The sequence below is a fragment of the Balaenoptera ricei genome, chromosome 17 (assembly GCF_028023285.1).
Source record: "Balaenoptera ricei isolate mBalRic1 chromosome 17, mBalRic1.hap2, whole genome shotgun sequence".
NCBI classification, from domain to species: Eukaryota; Metazoa; Chordata; class Mammalia; order Artiodactyla; family Balaenopteridae; genus Balaenoptera; species Balaenoptera ricei.
The window spans coordinates 52,672,136-52,691,441 of record NC_082655.1 but is presented as its reverse complement, the minus strand read 5'-3'; the positions used below and the strand labels follow the sequence as shown (position 1 = coordinate 52,691,441).

The 19,306-nt window shown below is 35.9% G+C and overlaps 1 protein-coding gene across 1 annotated transcript in view; it reads left to right on the top strand.

The window, feature by feature from the left end:
- The window catches only part of CNBD1 (cyclic nucleotide binding domain containing 1), a 414,652-nt gene that overhangs the window by 72,361 nt on the left and 322,985 nt on the right, over positions 1-19,306 (top strand). The window contains 1 exon segment of the mRNA XM_059901721.1: positions 1,871-2,029. Coding sequence (XP_059757704.1) covers positions 1,871-2,029 — 159 coding nt within the window.

Genomic DNA, 19,306 nt, shown 5'->3' with positions numbered 1-19,306 from the left:
GATTTTACCCAGTATAAAATTTCACTAAAAATTTAAAGGTACAGGTAATTGGGAAACACAGAAACATAGAGAAGTCTAAGATTACCAACATAGCTCCAGAAAAGATGTGAATCATGTCCACAACCTCCTATACTCCCACTTGCCTTGGCAACTTGCACATTTATTAATCTCTCATAAAATGATTTTGAATTTTATATGACTGAAAATTTTAGATAATATATATTGAATTGTTGCTAGTTTTAGTATATAAATATAATGATGAGGATTATTTTCTACCATTTCCCAAAGACAATAGGACACAACTTAATTAATCAGTTAATTAATTAATATATATGACCATCTATTTCCTCCTGTTGCTTTTGGTGGTTTGGTATCCCCTGCTTGGCTTCAAATATCTTATATATCATTGGGGACTATTCTGAATCCTTTGGCTGCCTTGAGATTTTCAATGTAAAGGCAGGAATTCCAGGAATCTCTTGCCTTGGGCAAATATGATGAACTTGAGCCAAAAGAATACTGGGTCCATGGGGACTCACTTTCTAAATTTCCCTCACAAAGTTTGCCATATCTACCTCCACCTTGCCCTCCAGTCCACAGACCTCTCTCCTCTAGAAGATAAGAACTCTATCCATTTGCATTTGAGAATCAGAGCTGGGTGGAGGAAAGCAGCCAATTGTTTATATCTGAATCTTAACCATTGCTGAGTTTTACTGTACTTACTATTTATAGACGTAACTAGGAATAGAGTTTTAAATAGTGTCTTAGGTCTCTATAGATAGAATGGCTGAGCTTCTGTGAAAGTGGTAGAAGGGTAAATGGATTTTGGCTCTTAATTTTATCTTTGTAAGTTATGCTAAAGTATCTTTTTTCTGTATATATCAGATACGTAAGGTTTGCTATTAAGTTTTAATATTCTGTGAAATTTAGATTGCAAAAAACTCTTTCCAGCTCTACTGGAAAGTGGATATGAGTGGTTAGACAAATTATATAAACTCTTTAAGCTGCAATTTCATCATTTTATTAAATTGGGGATCATATTGTTTATTTCACTTAGTTAATGTTAATGAGATATATGTATATAATGTTTAATAGAGTAGCCAGCACTTTTAAAAGGACTCAGGTATATGTTAGATGTTAATGTGATGATTGTTATTGTTATTCCACATAATGTTTATCTTATATTTAACTTAAAAAAAATCTTTTCATGTATAAAATTAAAGGTGACTAACCTATGATCATTTGGATTTTTATCATCTCCTCCACTATTTTTTTTCTTAAAGATGGACAACATTTGTTAGATTGCTTTTCCTTAGGTTTTTAGTGACCTCTTAATAGGAAAGCTCTGAGCTGGAAGGATAAATGGGAAATGGTCATTCATTCACACATCTCTTAGGAACTTAGTTGTGTAACATACTATAGCACAAGAATGAAGTATGATGGCTGCTTCCAAGATGTTCATAATTTACCGGTTGTAAGCAAAAGTTAAAAAAAAGTACTTTTATCATTGGTGCAAAAAACAAAAAAAACAAAAAAAACACTGAAGAACAACTGTAAGAGTGTAAAAGAAGGGTGACCATTGACTTGAAATATTTCCCTAAATATATGCACCTAATTTATTATGGAAGATGTTTCAATCACTTGAGACTGTTATATAATACCAATAATCAAATTCTGTACATAGAAAATATTTTATATATGTGTTTAATTGCATTATTAATGACTGGAAAAAAAACAAGCATTGAAAAGGAATATATTATTAAAATGCCAAATTACTTCAGAACAGTGCATTTCTACTCTTGAAAGTAAAGAGTCATGTCAGTAATTTTTATACAAAATACAACACCATAAAATATTATGCTTCCTTGTTTAGAAAACCTGCTGAAGGCACAGCAGAAAGTAAACCCCAACAACCTGATGATTCTCACAACATATCTGTCCATGTTAAAAAAGCACGTGGTGGCCGTACTTTATATGGACCAAAAAAATCTGAAGAGAAGTTAGTAGAATTCATGGCTATCTTAAAAAAATTGTAAGTATTTTAAATATATTACTTCTTGTAGTTGAATAATTCTTTTGAATAGATTTTTTTAAAAGTTAGTTGTTTGCAGCTAAGTGTACTTTATTTACAAACTAGCACTAATGATTGATTCAGGAGAGCTGGAAATACTGGAGACTGATTCTAGATCAGTGCAATTTTCATCAATTCAGACTTCATGGCATAGAATGGATATGTTGGTACTATATCCAATTTTGGCACATCATTTTAATTTTAAGTTGCAAGCAAAATATTATTTTATGTTATTTAATGATTATGCTAAACCAAAATTATGTTTAAGATTTCACTAACTTATGGTTAGGCAGTCCTTCACAAATTTAAACTGTCTTCCCCAACAAAGAGCCTTTAAATAAGCTTACCTCATATTCTCTTTAATTTTCTGGAGTGCTTTGTGCTGTGACTGGGGTACAACTGCCTGAAGAAGATGAAGTTGGAGAAAAGGGGGATTAAATCTGGGTGGAGACTGGTTATTAAAGATGGTATTGGATTTGTGAATACAGCTAAAGTTGAAAGGAAACCATGGAACAGTGTTGGATACTGGAATTGAGACTGACAATAGAAACAAAGCCAGAAGTAAAAGTATCATACTAGAGTTGAGGCTAAAAGACCAGTAGCGTGGATGAGAAATGAAAAATCTGGTATTTATGTCTAGAGAAATACACTAAGAATTCTATGCCATAAGTACTTTTCTTAAATTGTAATTGCAAGTTTGAGAAAATATGGTCAGAGCTTCCAGGAAATTTGAGAATGGTCAGATTTCTGATGCTTTTACTTATAAGAATGACAAAAAATAAACACAGCAAAGACTAGTTACTTTATAGGAAAGCATGTGTGAGGGAATTGTAGAGAGGGACATCATAACCACCTGCCATACAGGGGTACTGTTAAACTGGTAAACTGTAAAAAATAGGAAATTTAACTAGAATGTGTTCAGTGAATGTGTTAAAAATATACTTGATAGAAAAATCACTAAAGCACTGAAAGTTATTGGAGCTATAGGATGCTAAGGCCATTTTCATTCTTAATGAAATGTCAGCCATAATGTTGAATAAAAATATACTGGATTAAAAATTTTAAGTGTCTAGAAACCCATGAATCACTCATTGCTGATTTCAGATTGTGCTGGGCTGCAGAATTTTCAATCCTCATCTTTCTGAAAATTAAAAGGTAGCAGTTTCTGGATAACAAAAAGTTCTTATCTTAGATACAGAAGGAGCTCAAGTGGCTATGGTTCTCCAGCAAGGTGTCAAAATACTAGGAAGTAAATCTACATTCAAGTCAGGATGGAAACAAGAAATGGATGAGAGCCAAGCACCATGTGAGCAATGGACTGAAGTGAAAAGGGGTCATGATAGAAGGTTATCTAAACACAAGGGAGAATAAACAAAGAAGCTACTGCTACATCCTGATGTGGACCTCGGTGGAGTCCATATAACAACCAGTCTCCAAATACTGTAGACAATAGATGCTGGGACAGTGGTAATCTCCAGAACACACTCTTCACTCACATGTGACACAATGGGTGGGTGGGTAGGCAGAGGAGATCCTGAAGTACTGCAAGCTCCCACTTTCAGTGGCTCAGAATTGTCCAAATGTGACTCTTCAGAATGAGGGTCTTGACTGCTGCCAATGAGTGGGGCTGTGACACCCACTGAGTTAAATAGCAGAGTAAATGAGGAGGAAACTCACTTTTATGAGATGTTTAATATTCGCACAAAGCCTTAAAATCTACACATAAAATTTCTGATTGAATCCTCACATCAATGCTTTGAAGTGGATATGATAAACTAGTAAGTAAAAGAGCAATGAATGTGCTAAATCCACAATCTATGACTGTTCTACAGACATGATTTTTATCTTCTTGTCTCCTTGGTATATGAGTAAATTTTTTTCTATTACTGTGTAACAAATTACATAAATATAGTGGCTTGAAACAACATACATTTATTATCTCTCTGCACGAAGTTTAACTGCTCATGTCTCAGAAGGCTTCATTCAAGGTATCTGCCAGACTACACTCTTTTCCAGAGCATGAGGTCCTCTTCCAAAATCACATGTGTTGTTTGCAGAATTTAATTCCTTTTTGTTCTAGGACTGAGGTCTTTACTTTCTTCCTGGCTCTAGTTGAGGGCTCCTCTTAGCTCCTAGAGGTCACGCAGGTCCTTGCCATATCATTCTCTCTCAGACCTTCTCACAACATAGAAGCTTAAATCTTCAAAACCAGCAATGGAGAGTCTCTCTCTCTCTCTATGTCTGTGTCTCTGTCTCTCTCTCTCTCATTCTGCTAAGATGATGTCTTATATAACCTAATTAAAGGCATTCATATTCCATCACCTTTGCCATAGTCTATTGGTTAGAAACAAATCATTGCTTTTGCCTCCACCCCCCTAAAATGCAGGGAGAGGTGATTGAGGGTCCCCTTGGGGTATGCTAGCCATATTTGGTAACATTGTGACTCTGTTAATCACATTTGTAATGGGTCTGTATGCTTTATGTATTCACACAAAAGTAGTTCAACTAAAATCTGTTTAATTGATGGATAAGTTGTCTTGTCTATAAGCCCTCTGTTTATCTTTAAATGAACCATGATCAGGTCCACAGACTACTTGAGTGATGTCATTTATACATGTAAAAAAGTAACTACCTTATACTCTCTAAAATTCTTCACTTTGTCATCCTACTTGAAAAATATTTTAAAATATTTATTTAATTAATAAATTTATTTGGCTGCACTGGGTCTTAGCTGAAATTAGAATTTGAAATTAGATTTATAAAGTATTATGAATTTTGTGTTCTTAATAAGTATGTCTGTTTTACTTACACAGTAACCCATGCTAATTTTTGTGTTTGTAAATGACATAATTTTCATTTTAGTAACATATATTCTGAGTATAGCCCTCTTTGTAGTAAATGAATATTTTTTTTGTAGAAAAAAGTGCAATTTATACCATAGCCTAGGAATATTTTGAATATGAGTATATACACTGAACATTCCAAATAACAAATCACACTAACTATGTAACTTTTCATTGCCTTTTTTTGTCACTTATGGAAATGTTAAGATTATGTCTTTAAATCAGTTCAAGTTTTGAATCCATCAGTGAGTTATTAATTCATAAAATAAAGTTAAAACTCAAGTCACATTTTCTCTTTGTAGTCAACATTGTCCATATCATTCATCACTAAATAACAAGAGTGTTTGTTTTCTTGTGTATTTGTAATATGGACAATATATTTTTCCTTAGTTTAAATAAGAAAATGTTAGAATAAAAACTATAATAAATAACACTGAATATCTAATTCCAAATGATTATTCTCCTAGAAATATCTCTTAATACAGAGGTATTTCAGATAAATTAGCTCTTCAGGATAGAAAGAGCCTTTTTTAAAAAAACATCTTTATTAGAGTATAATCGCTTCACAATGGTGTGTTAGTTTCTGCTTTATAAAAAAGTGTTTCAGCTATACATATACATATATCCCCATATTCCCTCCCTCTTGCCTCTCCCTCCCACACTCCCTATCCCACCCATCTAGGTCATCACAAAGCAAGGAGCTGATCACCCTGTGCTATGCAGCTGCTTCCCACTAGCTATCTGTTTTACATTTGGTAGTATATATTAGTCCATGCCACTCTCTCACTTCATCCCAGCTTACCATTTCCCCAACCCTGTCCTCAAGTCTATTTTCTACATGTAAGTCTTTATTCCTGTCCTGTCCCTAGGTTCACAGGAACCATTTTCTTTTCTTAGATTCCATATATATGTGTTAGCATATGGTATTTGTTTTTTTCTTTCTGACTTACTTCACTCCGTATGACAGACTCTAGGTCCATCCACCTCACTACAACTAATTCAATTTCGTTTCTTTTTATGGCTGAGTAATATTCCATTGTATATATGTGCCACATTGTCTTTATCCATTCAAGTGTTGAAGGACACTTAGGTTGCTTCCATGTCCTGGCTATTGTAAATAGAGCTGCAATGAAGATTGTGGTACATGACTCTTTTTGAATTATGGTTTTCTCAGGGTACATGCCCAGTAGTGGGATTGCTGGGTCATATGGTAATTCTATTTTTAGTTTTTTAAGGAACCTCCATACTGTTCTCCATTGTGGCTGTATCAATTTACATTCCCACCAACAGTGCATGAGGGTTCCCATTTCTCCACACCCTCTCCAGCATTTATTGTTTGTAGATTTTTTGATGATGGCCATTCTGACAGGTGTGAGGTGATACCTCGTAATTTTGATTTGCATTTCCTGTGTTTGTTGGCAATCTGTATATCTTCTTTGCAGAAATGTCTATTTATGTCTTCTGCCCATTTTTGGATTGGGTTGTTTGTGTTTTTGCTATTGAGCTGCATGAGATGCTTGTAAGTTTTGGAGATTACTCCTTTGTCAGTTGCTTCATTTACAAATATTTTCTCCAATTCTGTGGGTTGTCTTTTTGTCTTGTTTATGGTTTCCTTTGCTGTGCGAAAGTTTTAAGTTTCATTAGGTCTCATGTGTTTATTTTTGTTTTTATTTCCATTTCTCTAGAAGGTGGGTCAGAAAGGATCTTGCTGTGATTTATGTCATAGAGTGTTCTGCCTATGTTTTCCTCTAAGTGTTTGATAGTGTCTGGCCTTACATTTAGGTCTTTAATCCATTTTGAGTTTATTTTTGTGTATGGTGTTAGGGAGTGTTCCATTTTCATTCTTTTACATGTAGCAGTCCAGTTTTCCCAGCACCACTTATTGAAGAGACTGTCTTTCTTCAATGTATACTCTTGCCTCCTTTATCAAAGATAAGGTGACCATATGTGCATGGGTTTATCTCTGGGTTTTCTAACCTGTTCCATTGGTCCATATTTCAGTTTTTGTGCCAGTACCATACTGTCTTGATTACTGTAGTTTGTAGTATAGTCTGAAGTCAGGGAACATGATTCCCCCAGCTCCATTTTTCTTTCTCAAGATTGCTTTGGCTATTCACGGTCTTTTGTGTTTCCATACAAATTTTGAAACGTTTTTTTCTAGTTCTGTGAAAAATGCCAGTGGTAGTTTGATAGCGATTGCATTGAATCTGTAGATTGCTTTGGGTAGTAGAGTCATTTTCACAATGTTGATTCTTCCAGTCCAAGAACATGGTATATCTCTCCATCTATTTGTATCATCTTCAATTTCTTTCATCAGTGTCTTACAGTTTTCTGAATACAGGTCTTTTGTCTCCTTAGGTAGGTTTATTCCTAGGTATTTTATTCTTTTTGTTGCAATGGTAAATGGGAGTGTTTCCTTAATTTCTCTTTCAGATTTTTCATCATTAGTGTATAGGAATGCAAGAGATTTCTGTGCATTAATTTTGTATCCTACTACTTTATCAAGTTCATTGATTAGCTCTAGTAGTTTTCTGATAGCATCTTTAGGATTCTCTATGTATAGTATCATGTCATCTGCAAACAGTGACAGCTTTAATTTTTCTTTTCCAATTTGGTTTCCTTTTATTTATTTTTCTTCTCTGATTGCTGTGGCTAAAACTTCCAAAACTATGTTGAATAATAGTGGTGAGAGTGGGTAACCTTGTTTGTTCATGATCTTAGTGAAAATGGTTTCAGTTTTTCACCATAGAGAATGATGGTGGCTGTGGGTTTGTCATATGCGGCCTTTATTTTGTTGAGGTTACTTCTCTCTATGCCTACTTTCTGGATGGTTTTTATCATAAATGGGTGTTGAGTTTTGTTGAAAGCTTCTTCTGCATCTATTGAGGTGATCATACAGTTTTTATCCTTCAATTTGTCAATATGGTGTATCACATTGATTGATTTGTGTATATTGAAGAATCCTTGCATTCTTGGGATAAACCCACTTGATCATGGTGTATGATTCTTTTAAAGTGCTGTAGGATTCTGTTTGCTAGTATTTTGTTGAGGATTTTTGGATCTATCTTCATCAGTGATATTGGCTAGTCGTTTTCTTTCTTTGTGACATAGTTGTCTGGTTTTGGTATCAGGGTGATGGTGGCCTCGTAGAATGAGTTTGGGAGTGTTCCTCCCTCTGCTATATTTTGGAAGAGTTTGAGAAGGATAGGTGTTAGCTCTTCTCTAAATGTTTGATAGAATTCACCTGTGAATCCATCTGGTCCTGGACTTTTTTTTGCTGAAAGATTTTTAATTACAGTCTCAATTTCAGTGTTTGTGATTGGTCTGTTTATATTTTCTATTTCTTCCTGGTTCAGTCTCAGAAGTTTGTGCTTTTCTAAGAACTTGTCCATTTCTTCCAGGTTGTCCATTTTATTGGCATATAGTTGCTTGTAGTAATATCTCATGATCCTTTGTATTTCTGCAGCGTCCATTGTTACTTCTTTTTTCATTTTGAATTCTGTTGATTTGAGTCTTCCTTTCTTTCTTGATGAGTCTGGCTAATGGTTTATCAATTTTGTTTATCTCCTCAACCTGCTTTTAGTTTTACTGATTTTTGGTATTGTTTCCTTCATTTCTTTTCCATTTATTTCTGATCTGATCTTTATGATTTCTTTCCTTCTGGTAACTTTGCGTTTTTTTGTTCTTCCTTCTCTAATTGCTTTAGGTGTAATGTTAGGTGGTTTATTTGAGATGTTTCTTGTTTCTTGAGGTAGCATTGTATTGTTGTAAACTTCCCTCTTAGAAATGCTTTTGCTGCACCCCATAGGTTTTGGATAGTCGTGTTTTCATTGTCATTTGTTTCTAGGTATTTTTAAATTTCCTCTTTGATTTCTTCAGTGATCTCTTTGTTATTAAGTAGTGTATTGTTTAACATCCATGTATTTGTATTTTTTAAGATTTTTTCCTATAATTGATATCTAGTCTCATAGCATTGTGGTCGGAAAAGATACTTGATACGATTTGCCAAGGCTTGATATGTGACCCAAGATATGATCTATCCTGGAGAATGTTCCATGCGCACTTGAGAAGAAAATGTATTCTTTTGGTTTTGGATGGAATGTTCTGTAAATATCAATTAAGTCCGTCTTGTTTAATGTGTCATTTAAACCTTGTGTTTCCTTATTTATTTTCATTTTGGATGATGTGTCCATTGGTGGAAGTGGGGTGTTAAAGTCCCCTACTATGATTATGTTACTGTCAATTTCCCCTTTTTTGGCTGTTAATATTTGCCTTATGTATTGAGGTGCTTCTATGTTGCTTGCATAACTATTTACACTTTTTATATTTTCTTCTTGGATTGATCCCTTGATCATTTTGTAGTGTCCTTCTTTGTCTCTTGTAATAGTCTTTATTTTAAAGTCTATTTTGTCTGATATGAGAATTACTACTCCATCTTTCTTTTGATTTCCTTTTGCATGGAATATCTTTTTCTTTCCCCTCTTTTTCAGTCTGTATGTGCCCCTAGGTCTGACATGGATCTCTTATAGACAGCATACGTACAAGTCTTGTTTTTGTATCCATTCAACCAGTCTATATCTTTTGGTTGGAGCATTTAATCCATTTACATTTAAGGTAATTATTGATATGTATGTTCCTATTACCATTTTCTTAATTGTTTTGGGTTTATTTTTGTAGGTCTTTTCCTTCTCTTGTGTTTCCTGCCTATAGAAGTTCCTTTAGCATTTGTTGTAAGGCTGGTTTAGTCGTGCTGAATTCTCTTAGCTTTTGCTTCTCTGTCAAGGTTTTAATTTCTCTGTCGAGTCTGAATGAGATCCTTGCTGGGTAGAGTAATCTTGGTTGTAGCTTTTTCCCTTTCATCACTTTAAATATATCCTGCCACTCACTTCTGGCTTGCAGAGTTTATGCTGAAAGATCAGCTGTTCACTTTATGGGGATTCCCTTGTATGTTATTTGTTGTTTTTCCCTGCTGCTTTCAATATTTTTTCTTTGTATTTAAATTTTGATACTTTGATTGATGTGTGTCTTGATGTGTTTCTCCTTGGACTTATCCTGTATGGGACTCTCTGATCTTCCTGGACTTGATTAACTATTTATTTTCCCATATTAGGGAAGTTTTCAACTATAATCTCTTCAAATATTTTCTCAGTCCCTTTCTTTTTCTCTTCTTCTGGGACACCTATAATTCGAATGTTTGTGCATTTATTATTGTCCCAGAGGTCTCTGAGACTGTCCTCAATTCTTTTCATTCTTTTTTCTTTATTCTGCTCTGTGGTAGCTATTTCCTCTATTTTATTTTCCAGGTCACTTATCCGTTCTTCTGCCTCAGTTATTCTGCTATTGATTCCTTCCAGAGAATTTTTAATTTCATTTATTGTGTTGTTCATCACTGTTTATGTGCTCTTTAGTTCTTCTAGGTCTGTGTTAAACATTTCTTGTATTTTCTCCATTCTATTTCCAAGATTTTGTATCATCTTTACTATCATTACTCTGAATTCTTTTTTAGGTAGACTGCCTATTTCCTCTTAATTTGTTTGGTTTGGTGGATTTTTACCTTGCTCCTTCATCTGCTGTGTGTTTCTCTGTCTTCTCATTTTGCTTAACTTACTGTGTTTGGTGTCTCCTTTTTGCAGGCTGCAGGTTCATAGTACCCTTTTTTTTTTTTTTAATTTTATAGGTACTTTTATTTTTATTTATTTATTTATTTTTGGCTGTGCTGGGTCTTCGGTTCGTGTGAGGGCTTTCTCTAGTTGCGGCAAGTGGGGGCCACTCTTCATCGCGGTGCGGGGACCACTCTTTATCGCGATGTGCGGGCCTTTCACTATCGCGGCCCCTCCCGTTGCGGGGCACAGGCTCCAGACGCGCAGGCCCAGTAGTTGTGGCTCACGGGCCCAGCTGCTCCGTGGCATGTGGGATCTTCCCAGACCAGGGCTCGAACCCGTGTCCCCTGCATTAGCAGGCAGATTCTCAACCACTGCGCCACCAGGGAAACCCCATTGTTTTTGATGTCTGTCCCCAGTAGCTAAGTTTAGTTCAGTGTGTTGTGTGGGCTTACTGGTGGTAGGAGACTAGTGCCTGTGTTCTGGAGGATGAGGCTGGATCTTTCTTTCTGGTGGGCAGGACAAAGTCCAGTGGTGTGTTTTGTGGTGTCTGTGACCTTATGATTTTAGGTAGCCTCTCAGCTAATGGGTGGGGTTGTGTTCCTGTCTTGCTTTTTGTGTGGCATAGTGTGTCCTGCACTGTAGCTTGCTGGTCGTTGAGTGGAGCTGGGTCTTAGCATTGAGATGGAGGTCTCTGGGAGATCTTTTGTCATTTAATATTCTGTGGAGCTGGGAGGTCTCCGGTGGACCAATGTCCTGATCTTGGCTCTCCCACCTCAAAGGCACAGACCTGACACCTGGCTGGAGCACCAAGACCCTGTCAGCCACATGGCTCAGAAGAGAAGGGAGAAAAAAAGAAAGAAAGAAAGCAAAATATAAAACTAATTAAATAAAGTTATTAAAATAAAAAATAATTATTAAAAAATTAAAATTAATAAAAAAGAAAAAGAGAGCAAGAAAAAAATAAAATAGTTATTAAAATAAAAAATAAGTATTAAAAAAAATTTAAAGTAATAAAAGGAGAAAAAAAAAAAAAAGAAAGAAAGAAGAGAGCAAAGAAACCAAAAAACAAATCCACCAATGATAACAAGCGCTAAAACTATACTAAAAAAACCCAAAAAACAACAAAAAAAACTAGACAGCCAGAACCCTAGGATATATTGTAAAAGCAAAGCTATACAGATGCAATCACACAAAGAAGCATACACATACATCCTCACAAAAAGGCAAAAAGGAAAAAAAATTATATATCATTGCTCCCAAAGTCCACCACCTCAAATTTGGGATGATTCGTTTTCTATTCAGGTATTCCACAGATGCAGGATACATGAAGTTGATTGTGGAGATTTAATCCGCTGCTCCTGCAGCTGCCGGGAGAGATTTCCCTTTCTCTTCTTTGTTTGCAAGCTCCTGGGTTTCAGCTTTGGATTTGGCCATGCCTCTGTGTGTAGGTCACCTGAGTGTGTCTGTTCTTTGTTCAGACAGGATAGGGTTAAAGTTGCAGCTGATTAGGGGGCTCTGGCTCTCTCAGGCTGGGGGGAGGGAGAGGTATGGAATGTGAGGCGAGCCTGTGGTGGCAGAGGCCGGCGTGACTTTGCAACCGCCTGAGGTGTGCCCTGTGTTCTCTTGGGGATGTAGTCCCTGGATCATGGACCCTGGTAGTGGCGGGCTGCACAGTCTCCTGGAAGGGGTGGTGTGGATAGTGGCCTGTGCTTGCACACAGGCTTCTTGATGGCTGCAGTAGCAGCCTTAGCATTTCATGCCCGTCTCTGGTGTCCATGCTGATAGCCGTGGCTCATACCTCTCTCTGGAGCTTGTTTAGGCCATGCTCTGAATCCCCTCTCCTTGTGCACCCCAAAACAATGGTCTCTTTCCTCTTCAGCAACTCCAGACATTTTCCTGGACTCCCTCCTGGCTAGTTGTGGCGCACTAGCCCCCTTCTGGCTGTGTTCACGCGGCCAACCTCAGTCCTCTCCCTGGGATCTGACCTCTGAAGCCCTAGCCTCAGCTCCTAGCCCCCACCCATCCTGGCTGGCTGGTTAGCAGACAAGCCTCTCAGGCTGGTGAACACTGGTTGGCACAGATCCTCTGTGCAGGAATCTCTCCACTTTGCCCTCTGCACCCTTATTGCTGTACCCTCCTTTGTGGCTCCGAAGATTCCCTCCAACCACCCCCTGTCTCTGCCAGTGAAGGGGCTTCCTAGTGTGTGGAAACTTTTCCTCCTTCACAGCTCCCTCCCAGTGGTGCAGGTCCTGTCCCAATTCTTTTGTCTCTGTTTTTCCTTTTTTCTTTTGCCCTACCGAGGTACGTGGGGAGTTTCTTGCCTTTTGGGAAGTCTTAGGTCTTCTGCCAACATTCAGTAGGTGTTCTGTCAGAGTTGTTCCACATCTAGATGTATTTCTGATGTATTTGTAGGAAGGAAGGTGATCTCAATGTCTCACTCCTCCGCCTTCTTGAAGGTCTCACTTAGAAATAGATTTTTATTTAGGAGTAACCATCTACTATAGGAGGTCCCATAGGGTTGTGTTTCTAAGGTTATTGCCTGTGCCAAAGGCTGTAAATGGTCTCAAAACCTCAGCTTGGACCACCGACTATCACTTCTCAGGTTAACTGCCAGTTTTTACAGGTTAACAAGGTGATATAAAAGCAAAGTGGGACATGCTAGATTCTTCCAATGTTGTTGAAAAATGTAACAATTTAAGGTGCTTGACAGAAAAATCTTTTTGATGGAATTACTTTACTTATATTAAATAATTTTGCTTCCACAAACACATATTACTCAATTTTTGCTATTTTCAGTGATTTTGAAGCTTATAAATTCTAAAAGTCAGATTTATCACCAGCTTTCAAGTATTTGCCTTTATTTTCTCTTCTGACTACCGTTTTTTGGTTGTCTTCATTCTTGAGATTAGAATTTTTATAACATTTGGAAATTTATCACTTTAAAGAATGAGGCAAATCAAACAATGTTCCAGGAAGAATTATTTCAGTTATGGAATGGTGAGTAGTCCCCTGGCCCTCAGGGTGATTATTCCCCATATTTTCTGCAAATATGTTCTCTCAATTTGTAGCTCTCCTTTTTATTTTCTTCATTGTTTCTTTCAAAGAGCAAAAGTTTTAATATGTCACCATAATTTTCTCCTATGTTTTATTCTAAAAGTTTTAGACTTTCAGCTTTTACATGTAGATCTGTGATTTAAGTTATTGTTTAATTATTTTGTACTGGGTGAAGTAAGGGTTGAAGTTCTTTTATTTCTATACAAATAACCAGTGCCATTGTTGCAAGGACTATTTTTCCCCATTGAATTACCCTGGTAAATTTGTAAAAATCAATTGATCAACAACTATCAGTTTGTTTCTAAATTCTCTTTCATGTTGCATATATCTATATGTTGATTCCTGTACTAATATAACATTGTCTTGCTTATAGTAGCTTATATTAATTCTTAAAATCAGGTAGTGTGAGTTCTTTCATTTCCTCTGTTTTTGTCAAAATTGTTTTGCCTTTTTAAGGTCCCTTGCTTTTCCATATAAATTTTAGAATCAGCTTGAGAACTTTACACAAAATGCTTGCTGTGATTTTTGAATGGGACTACATTGAATTGATGGATCAATTTGGAGAAGTTTCCATTTTAGCAAAATTGAGTGTCCTAATAGGAACACATTATCTTTCTCCATTTATTTAGATCTTAATTACTTTCATTTTGCAATGTTTTGTAATTTTCAGTGTATAAGTTGTTCACAATTTTTGTTAAAGTAATTTCTAAGAATTTGATTTCTTTGATGCTTGTATAAATAAAATTTTATAATTTTGGTTTTGAATTTTTAAATTGCTTTATTGTTAGATTATTAAAATATCAATTTTTGCTTTTTAAAGTTTTTATTTCTAGTTTACTCATATTCTTAAAAATCATAAATTGTAGTTAAGTTTTGTCTAATGCTTTTTCTGCATCTACTGAAATCATCTTAAGTTTTTTCTACTTTATTATATGGTTATTACATTGGTTGATTTTCAGATATTAAACTTGCAATCCTAGGTAAATTCCAATGGGTCATAATATATTATACTTTTTTAACACATTGTAACATTTAATTTGCTCATATTTTCTTAAGAATTTTTCATGTTTATTCATGAGAGGTATGAATCTCCAGCTTTATTTTGTGATCACACCCTTCTTTATTTTCTGAAAGAGTTTGTATAGGATTCATTTTATTTATTTCTTAAATGTTTGATAGAATTCACTGATGAAGCCATCTGTGCATGGAACTTTCTTTAGGGATGATTTTAGATTATAATTTCAGTTTAATTAATAAAAGCTTATTTGAAATTTCTATTTCTTCTTTCAGGTTTGCTAATTTGTGATTTTCAAATAATTTGTCTTTGAAATTTATGTTATCAAATTTATACATATAACTCTGTAACAGTCACTTATTCTTTTAATGTCTATGGGATTTGAAGTGGTATCCTCTCTTCACATCTCAATTGTTATTTTGTGTCTTTTTTTTTTTTTTTTCTTCATCAGTCTACTAGAGGTCTATCAATTTCAGAACCAGAAACTATGCTAGTGTTTGATGTAGAATTATTAGGTATTTTGAGAATATAGTGATGAAAAAGCAGATGTATTGCTCACTTTCATGGAAATTGCAGTGCCACAAAATAGTCTGACAATAAGCAAGTAAAAATGTAAATAGTACCACTTTTGTTAATTGCTATGAATTATGTAAGTCAGATATTTTGATAGATAATAATAATAGGAGTGGAGGATGGGGGTTAGGGGCTACATATGATAGTCAGGAAGGAGGCCTTTTAGAGGCTGTAACAATTAAGCTGAAATATGAAGTGTGACAAAGAGCCTGCTTTGTGAATGGCAAAATTAAAATTGTTCTGGACAGAGGGAACAACCTGTGTGAGGGTCTCCAGGTAAGAATGATTGTAGAGTATTAAAGTAACTGAATAGAGAGGTCAGTAGAGATTGAAGGGGATGCAAGTAAATCAATAAGCTTGAAGAACAAGGCAGGATTCAACTTAAGCAGCAATTTATGGACCACTATAGAAACAGTTCCTGACTTTATGTATGACAAGCATACACAAATAAATATTTATGAAACAGCCTGGTAAGTTCTACAATAGAGGCATAAACCATAAACCAGGGTTGGCACTCTTTTACTTTAAATGTTCACATGGTAAATATTTTAGTTTTTTTGGACTGTACAATCTCTGTTGCAACTACTCAACTCTGTATCATGGAACAGAAACAGCCATAGTACATAAATAAATGAGGAGGAAGGCTGTGTTATTAAAACAAACAAACAAACAAAAAAACCTGTTTAAAAAAATAAAACAATACAAAATGAAACAAAAAGAAACAGGCAATGAGCTAGATTAGCCCATAGGTCATAGTTTTCTGACCCTTGACATAAACAAAAAGTTTTTGCTTTTAATTCTGATTTAGAAAGAAAATCACACAGTTGGAAATTTAAGTGGAGTGTTCAAGGGTGAGAACTAACTTTTGAAATAAAGAACCTACAGGGATTACTATTTCAGGTCAAGAAAAGCACAGAGATGTGAAAGGGAATATGTTATTGTTGAAGTGGCATAAAATGGGACATATTTAGAAAGCAGTTTGTGTCTGGGTGAGGTGTGTGTGTGTGTGTGTGTGATGTAGAGGCAGTGGAATGACCAGAAGTGAGCTGGTGAGGTGGGTGGTCTGACAAATATGCTAAGGTGTTTGGAATTGACTAAGAAGTAGATTCTTAAAGTATTTTATAACCACACTTATGTTTAGATAACATTCGTGTGAAAGATGAAATGGAGATGGACAAAAGTAGAAACCTTTTTGTCAAAAATCCTTGATGACTTCCTCTTTCTGGTGAAATAAGTCTAAACTCCTGTTGATATTGAGACCCTCCATGATCCCCACACATAACTGCAGTCTAATTTAATTTCCCTTATTCCCTCAAAAAGGAAGCCCCTCTCTCAGGCTGATTCCTACCTGGTAACTTGGCTTCTGTTATCTAAAGGATCAATTGTCTGTGTTTCTTTTTTCATTATTACTCTTTTAAAAATTTTTATTCAGGAAGTATTTCTAGAGGTTTCCGAAGCCTCTTTTCCTCCCACTCCACCTCTCCTTGGTTGACTGCTGCTCATAATATGCAAGGTCTTACATGTGCTTTAGTTGTTTGTTTTTGTCTTATGTCTCACCAGGATTATAAACTTCTTGAGCATAGAAATCATGGCTTCCTACCAAGTGCTTGTCTTAATGCTGAGAATGCTCAAAAGCACAATAAACACATTGATTAATTGATACAAATATCAATAACACTGCCAATTCTACCTGAGCACAAGCTAATGCAAAAACTATAAACCACAAAAATGTTTTCATTAGGGTTCCTAAAACTTTCTTCAAATTGTTGTTTTATATATATATATATATATATATATATATATATATATATATATATATATATAAATTATTTGTACTTTAAAACACCATAGTAGTAGATTTAATACTTATAAAGTTTTACATCTTTTGTTTTCAATTTTAAAAGCTAACATTTTTTTCTATCTATGGGCAGAAAGATGTTTTATCTTAAATAATTAGTATGAAATTAGACTGGGAGTGGATAGTAAGCAGAATAGTTGAGTGTCACAAAGTTGACACAATGAAAACATAATGATGTTAGAGCTTAGGCAATTAGGTATCCTCTGCCTTCAAAGACCCAATGTTTTATAATAATACAAAACCACAGCTAAAATTTTCATCCTAAGACCGTAAGTTACTTGCTATTGTTCCTATGAATACACAATGTAATTAAGAGCCATAAACCTCCCGCGCCTTTGATGACTAAAGTGACATATTTAGAGGAGACTGACTCTTTTAAACATAAAATTATGAAAAATCTTTTCAGAAAACACTTTGGGCATACTCTAGAAAAATCCAGATAATGTGAATCAAGCCTCTTGGGCATTGGTGCGGTTTCATCTCATTCTTCAGTCTCCTGGAGGAGGAAGCTCTCTTGTGTCATTGCCTTAGAAATGTGATTAGGTCACACTCAGTTGTCAGTATTCACAGTGCTTTGGTTGGTGACTCCAAACATTTAGTCCTCCTTGAAAAGGATTAAGCCAGTAGTCACCAACAGGGCTTCATTATTCTGTGAAACAATGTTTAGAGAAATATTAGCTCTGAGGCTGTTTTCCTACTTGACATGAAATGAGACCTGTAAAAGTGGGGGACAGTTACTGATAGCTTCTCCTCAGGTCCAGTGTGACAGGGCTTGTGTGCTCTAATATGACCTTTTTTGCAGTAGCTTTGAGGTCTCTAAGGAGTCACAGTGAGACAGGTTTATAGTTATTCTCCCAGCTTATTTAACCTCGTGAGTCATAAGTTTTCCTTCAGACCCAGGGGAGGCTACTCCTTTAGTGGGAAGATTGTGCTCGCCTTACAAAAAGCCTTCTCCACTACAAGCAGCTCCTACCATTAGATGCAGCTCATGGAACAAAACAGTTAATAGAGCTTAATGTTCCTTGATAAGGACATTTCTTTTTCTCCAATGCTGAGAGTAAGCCCAGAGTGCACTCAAGATTCCTTTCCTACACACCCACATTACAACACAAAGGCAAATCTATACCACAAATACTAAGTAGATACTGTTGATTTTCGTTACCTGCGGTAATTGCCGTCTATCAAGTTGCTGTCAATACTGATCATTGCTTCCAGGGGAAATTCAGGGTTATGTCCCTCGTGAGCCTCTAGGTTCACATATCCTGATATACCCTTGTTTTATGTGTGATTCTGTTTAGAGACATTTTAGTTAACATATGGTTGATTCATTAACATTGAACTCATGGCCAGCAGCACTGTAACTCATGCCTGAATGAAGTTTATCTAACACATGCATTTTATCCATAAGGAACATCCCAGCCCTCTTACACTTTAGGGAAGAACCCTTGTATTCTATTACAAATTGATCGCTAAAGGGATGTTGCCAATAAGCTTAAATTATACATAATGGCCCATCTCTGGGAACCTTGCCTCCCAGGTAATGATCATTAAGCTAAAATACTTTTGTTTAGCTCACAGGAAACATCCTGACCGGCCCATCTGTGAATGACTGCAGGGAGGAAGAAATTAACACATCCCCTCCGGAGGCTGATGGGAACTAGGAAGTGTTTGACCTTACTCCCTCCCCTTTTAGTATAAAAGAAGCCTCAGTTCTAACTCAGGCCAGATGGGTCTTTGGGGGCACAAGCCCACCATCTTCTCGGTTTGCTGGCTTTCTGAATAAAGTCGTTATTCCTTGCCCCAACGACTCGTCTCTCAATTATTGCCCTGTCGTGCAGCGAGCAGTAAAGCTTAGACTCAGTAACACAAGCACACTTCAGTACTATGCTTGGTGGCCATTTTACACAGTGAAATCGCCAACAAAAAACACAAAAATATGAAAAAGGGCATTAAATAGACCGTGAAAAGGACACTTATTTATAGTATGAAAGCTGAAAAAGGCAGAACGTTGCCTTGGTCTACCTCAGCTGGCGTCCTGTGTGTTGGGAGACTCAAGTTTTTCAGTACCACTTTCCACGTGCTCATGACTCACTGTGAAAACATCACAATTACTGATTTGGGGGTAACAGATAAATTTTGATGAGTAGGTGAATTAAAAAATACAGAATCCACGAAAGATGAGAATCAACTGTATACCACTGGCACCATGCTTAATGTTATATTTTCTGTACTCTAAACGCTTTGAATGAATTGGAAAACTGCATTTTTAGAACTGCTCAATAATGAAACATA